Source organism: Pinus tabuliformis, chromosome 2_2 (genome assembly GCF_031772625.1).
Source record: "Pinus tabuliformis cultivar Carrire ecotype Pingquan chromosome 2_2, CPIR1, whole genome shotgun sequence".
Classification (NCBI taxonomy): Eukaryota; Viridiplantae; Streptophyta; class Pinopsida; order Pinales; family Pinaceae; genus Pinus; species Pinus tabuliformis.
The window spans coordinates 499,803,277-499,809,453 of NC_142300.1; the positions used below are offsets into that span (position 1 = coordinate 499,803,277).

The 6,177-nt window shown below is 37.6% G+C and overlaps 1 protein-coding gene across 1 annotated transcript; it reads right to left on the bottom strand.

The window, feature by feature from the left end:
* Positions 1-1,272: 1,272 nt before the first annotated feature.
* LOC149193554 (uncharacterized) lies at positions 1,273-4,922 on the bottom strand. Its single transcript, XM_089404852.1, is given in 2 exon segments — positions 1,273-2,278; positions 2,281-4,922. Coding segments are annotated over 2 exon segments (3,207 nt in total). The 5' UTR covers positions 4,614-4,922; the 3' UTR covers positions 1,273-1,404.
* Positions 4,923-6,177: the final 1,255 nt, after the last annotated feature.

A 6,177-nucleotide genomic window follows, 5' to 3' on the forward strand; every position in this document is an offset into this window, starting at 1 on the left:
TCTCACATAAATTTGCTGAAGGCTGCAGAGTAAGTGGAAAAGCCGTGTGGACTGGGACATACCTGGTCAACAAAGTTGTATTCAGTGGACTGGGACATAATTGGTCAACAAAGTTGTATTGAGTGGGGCATAATTAGAATTGGGTCGGTGCACAGAGGGAGAAGAAAGTTGCAGTGATTGGAATTTGGTTGGGCCTGGGTACGAAGTGAGAGAAGCAAGCTACAGCCCAGCAACTTATCAGAGTACTAATAAGTTTTTCCCATTTTTTTCCTTTGGCAGCGTGTTTAAAGTTAATAGTTTTGAACACAGCACATTGCAAATAAATTAATCAGTCATTACATATTTTGATTACTACAATAAGACTAAATTTTAAATAATAAAACAATCTAATGAAGCAGCAATGAATTTCGACGACTTTTAAAAGCCCGGCCCCCACTTACACCGACTGACGAGTCAAATTTTAATTTGTTTACATTCATTTTATAAACTTATGGCCAATGTAGGCGAGTGGAGCTAACCATTCGACACCACTACTGCCCCCACTTTCTACAAACTGACCAATCAAATTTAAATATGATTATATTCCTTTCATAAACACTTATGGCCAGTGTATGCTAGGGGAGACAACTATTCAACTACTTGTTGTTGGGTGAATTAATTAACTCAAGCACTCCGCCTTAAGTATAATTGAAATTTGGAATTATAACTTTAATAGGCTCTCGAAAATATCGGGGAAACACTTAGTTGCGAGAATTAATTAACTTAAATATTCTGCCGGAGAAAAAACTTATCAAGATTAATTGAAAATTGAAAATTATAATTTCAATGGACTCTCGAAAATATTGGGCGAATATTTCGTTGGGTGAATTCCCTTTTTTACCATGATATGTGCCCGACATACATATAAATACAGGCACAATCTCACATAACTTTGCTGAAGGCTGCAGAGTAAGTGGAAAAGCCGTGTGGACTGGGACATACCTGGTCAACAAAGTTGTATTGAGTGGGGCATAATGTTGAAGAAAGTTGCGACAACATTTCTAATTTTATATATAATTTATCTATTAAATTAATTTATAATAATATTAATAAAAAGGTAAGTGTATAGTTTATATGTTTATAGGTATGTTTTCTAAAAATTGAATTATAATTTATAATAAATTAGTAATAAATCAAATTTAAAATGTGAATAAAGGTTATTTAATCAAAAAATATAATAGTACAAATGTGTCAATAATTTCTGAAATAATTTTTTTAAAATAAAGTGCTCTCATCATTACAACAATATTATGGATGTAACAACATCACTGATTTCTTTATTTCTCATGGCATAGTTTCCTATCATTTTAATAGCATATGTTGCTATCATTATAATAATATAATGAGCTAAAACAAACTTTTTAGCTATGTAGGAAAACGATACTCTCCATAAAATCTTCTAAGATTGGGAGATATTTTCCAAAATATACCCTTATTCCATAATGTCATGACACTTACCATTCCACCAAATCCAATTCCTATTCCCAACCCTAAGGCAATCAATGAAAGATGTTCAGATACATGACTCAACCATCCTTGACCTTCACTAAAGCTGCCTTCTTCCTTTTTCTTTCCCATTTGTGTACATGTTGGAAAAGGATTGCCACATAAGCACTTGTTCTTCTGAAATGAAGCCACATTGAAGGTGTCAAGCTGTGTTCCTTTTGGAATTCTCCCACAAAGCTTGTTATTTGAAACATCCAAATAAGCCAATTTCGTTAATTTAGAGAGATCCTGAGGAATTGTTCCATTCAAATTATTTTTGGACAAGTCCAATTGTTCCAGAGTAGATATTTGACCAAGTGATGCAGGTATCTGTCCTTCCAAATGGTTTCCAGATAAATTCAGCAACCTCAAGCTTCTTAGACTTTCCATACTTGAAGGTATTTCTCCAATGATATTATTGCTAGACAAATCAAATATTGTATTTGTTGCCAGTACATTTGTATAAGTGCGCTCAGCTCCCTTGATGTTAATCCTTACATCTTCATATAATGTGTTATCACTAAATTGAGGCTTGATTTTGAATCCATTTAATCCTGTAAGATTTGATGGTATTCTCCCATTAAAATTATTATTGGATAAATCCAACACTTGCAATTGGTGAAGATTTGCAATCCACCCAGGAATAGTACCATTAAATTTGTTATAACCCATACTTAAAACTCTTAAGTCATTAAAAAGTGCAAAGTAATCTGGAAGCCCTCCTGTAAATTCATTTTCTCTTAAATCCAACAATCGAAGTTGGATGCAGTTAGCCAAAGATAAGGCAAAATCCCACTGAACTTATTAGAACGTACGGAGAAAATTTGTAGAGAAATTGAAAACTGCATTGTCAAATCTCCACTAAGTGAATTCTCTGACAACTTCAATCTCTGTAAAGCAGTGCATTTCCTTAAACTTGATGGTATTGTCCCTGTCAACAAGTTCCCTGAGAGTACCAGATTCGTTAAAGCTGTGCAGTTCCCTAAAGAAGCAGGAATCTTTCCACTGAGAATGTTTTGGGACAAATCTAAGTACTGCAGTGCCATACATTTACCAATATTTTCAGGGATAGCACCACTGAAACTGTTGTTATTGAGCAAAAGGTACTCAAGCTGGTTCAAATTGGCAATTTCCACAGGTATGCTACCCGACAGATTATTTATAGCCAGATCCAGGGTGGCTAACAGAGGCAATTTGGTAATGGCTTTAGGTATGGTGCCATTGAACTTATTATCACCGAGATTTAGGTAAACCAATTGACTCAAATTACCTAGAAATGCAGGGATATGACCACTTAGTGAGTTGTGCTGCAAACGAAGAATTTCCAACTTGGCTAGACGACCGAATTCTGTTGGAATAGTCCCTGTCAAGCTATTGTTATCAAGGGTAATGAGTTCAAGGGATTGAAGATTTCCTATGGCTTTTGGAATTGCACCACAGAAATGGTTGGAATCGAGGTAAAGGTATTCAAGCTGGTTCAAATTGGCAATTTCCACAGGTATGCTACCCGATAGATTATTTATAGCCAGATCCAGGTAGATTAACTGAGGCAGTTGGGTAATGGCTTTAGGTATGGTGCCATTGAACTTATTATCACCGAGATTTAGGTAAACCAATTGACTCAAATTACCTAGAAATGCAGGGATATGACCACTTAGTGAGTTGTGCTGCAAACGAAGAGTTTCCAACTTGGCTAGACGACCGAATTCTGTTGGAATAGTCCCTGTCAAGCTATTGCTATCAAGGGTAATGAGTTCAAGGGATTGAAGATTTCCTATGGCTTTTGGAATTGCACCACAGAAATGGTTGGAATCGAGGTAAAGGTTTTCAAGCTGGTTCAAATTGGCAATTTCCACAGGTATGCTACCCGATAGATTATTTATAGCCAGATCCAGGGTGGTTAACTGAGGCAGTTGGGTAATGGCTTTAGGTATGGTGCCATTGAACTTATTATCACCGAGATTTAGGTAAACCAATTGACTCAAATTACCTAGAAATGCAGGGATATGACCACTTAGTGAGTTGTGCTGCAAACGAAGCGTTTCCAACTTGGCTAGACGACCGAATTCTGTTGGAATAGTCCCTGTCAAGCTGTTGTTATCAAGGGCAATGATTTCAACGGATTGAAGGTTTCCTATGGCTTTTGGAATTGCACCACTGAAATAGTTGGAATCGAGGTAAAGGTTTTCAAGCTGGTTTAAATTGGCAAGTCCCTCAGGTATGCAACCGGAGAAGCTATTTAAACCGAGATTTAGGTAGGTCAACAGACTCAAATTGGCAATTGCTTCAGGGATGTTCCCAGAGAAGGTATTTACAGAAAGACCTAGTAGGGTAAGGGGAAGCCGAAATATGCTCATGGGCAGGGGCCCTTGAAGTCTGTTCTCGTCCAAAATCAAATCTTTAAGTTGAGAACAATTACCCAGTGCTGCAGGGATATGACCAGTTAGTGAGTTGCCGAACAAGCGCAGATGTTCCAACTTGGCTAGACCACCGATTTCTGCTGGGATACTCCCTGTCAAGCTGTTTTCTGAAAGTCTGATCCAGTGAAGACGTGTACAATTACACAATGCTTTTGGAATAAAGCCGTGGAGCAGATTAAAGCTGAGATCAAGTATTCCCAGCGCTTTAAGCCGCCCAAATTCCGGTGGAATTCTTCCTGTGAAATTATTATGAGAAAGATTAAGTCTGCGTAACAATGAAAGGCTACCCAGAGATGGAGAAACGCTACCTTCCAATTGCAGTCCAGGAAGTATGATGGCAACCACCCTCTTAGTTCCTTTTCTGCACCAAATGCCAGTCCAGCAACATACTTTCTTAGAGTTTTCTGCCGTCCAGTTGAGCAGAGATCCATGTGGATCGGACGTGATCATCTTTCTGAATGACAGAAGAGCCTCCACGTCCCTTGTGCCCATGGATGATTCCAATTCACCCTCCTCCAGCTTGCGTTCACCTTCCTTCAAAACAAGATGATGGGGTTGAAGAGCAGTACTCTCGATCAGATGACCATCGGAGAAACCATTTTGTACATGGATATGGGAAGAGTCACTAATACTAACAGTGACAGGATAGAGCATTATTGCAGTTGCCATGATCACAAAGCACACAACACAGTTATCCATTTCTCTCTTTCGCTGCCCAACACAGTACACTAATGCCCTTGTCTGTGAGTTCCTTTCTTTGCTATGCTATGTGCCCGACATGCATATAAATACAGGCACAGCTCTCACATAAATTTGCTGAAGGCTGAGGAGTAAGTGGAAAAGCCGCGTGGACTGGGACATACCTGGTCAACAAAGTTGTATTCAGTGGACTGGGACATAATTGGTCAACAAAGTTGTATTGAGTGGGGCATAATGTTGAAGAAAGTTGCGACAACATTTGCAATTAGAATTGGGTCGGTGCACAGAGGGAGCAGAAAGTTGCAGTGATTGGAATTTGGTTGGGCCTGGGTACGAAGTGAGAGAAGCAAGCTACAGCCCAGCAACTTATCATAGTACTAATAAGTTTTTCCCATTTTTTTTTCTTTGGCAGCGTGTTTAAAGTTAATACTTTTGAACACAGCATATTGCAAATAAATTAATCAGTCATTACATATAATAATTTTGATTACTGCAATAAGACTAAATTTCAAATAATAAAACAAAATCTAATGAAGCAGCAATGAATTTCGACGACTTTTAAAAGCCCGGCCCCCACTTACACCGACTTTTCCTTTTCTAAACTTTGGCCGATGTAGGCGAGTGGAGCTAACTATTCGACACCATTACTGCCCCCACTTTCTACAAACTGACCAATCAAATTTGAATATGATTATATTCCTTTCATAAACACTTATGGCCAATGTAGGCTACTGGAGACAACTATTCAACTACTTCTTGTTTGGTGAATTAATTAACTCAAGCACTCCGCCTTAAGTATAATTGTCTAATTAAAATTTGGAATTATAACTTTAATAGGCTCTCGAAGCCGAAAATATCGGGGAAAAACTTATTAAGATTAATTGAAAATTGAAAATTATAATTTCAATGCACCCTCGAAAATATTGGGCGAATATTTCGTTGGGTGAGTTCCTTTTTTACCATGATATGTGCCCGACATACATATAAATACAGGCACAATCTCACATAACTTTGCTGAAAGCTGCAGAGTAAGTGGAATAGTTCAATATATGACGTGCGGTGCAAATAATGATCCTTATCCTCGTATATTGAAAAGTTTCAATAATGAGATGGGCAGTGGTAGCAAATAATGATCCTTATCACGGTTATTGGTCGATAGAGACTCCGTCGTTGAATAAAACGAGACTCTGTCGTTGAATAAAAACACCTACTGCTCAAATAGCTACTTTGAAAAATATAAAATATAAAACATTCCGTTTATAAACTTTGAATGTAGGTGAGTGGAGCTAACTATTAGACACCACTACCGCCCCGCTTTCTATAAATTGACCAATCAAATTTAAATATGATTATATTTCTTTCATAAATGCTTATGGCCAATGTACCCTAGTGGAGACACTATTCAACTATTTGTGGGTGAATCAATTAACTCAAGCACTCCCCGTTAAGTATAATTGAAAAATTGGAATTATAATTTTAATGGACTCTCGAAAATATCGCGGAAATATTTCGATGAGGAATTAATTAACTCAAA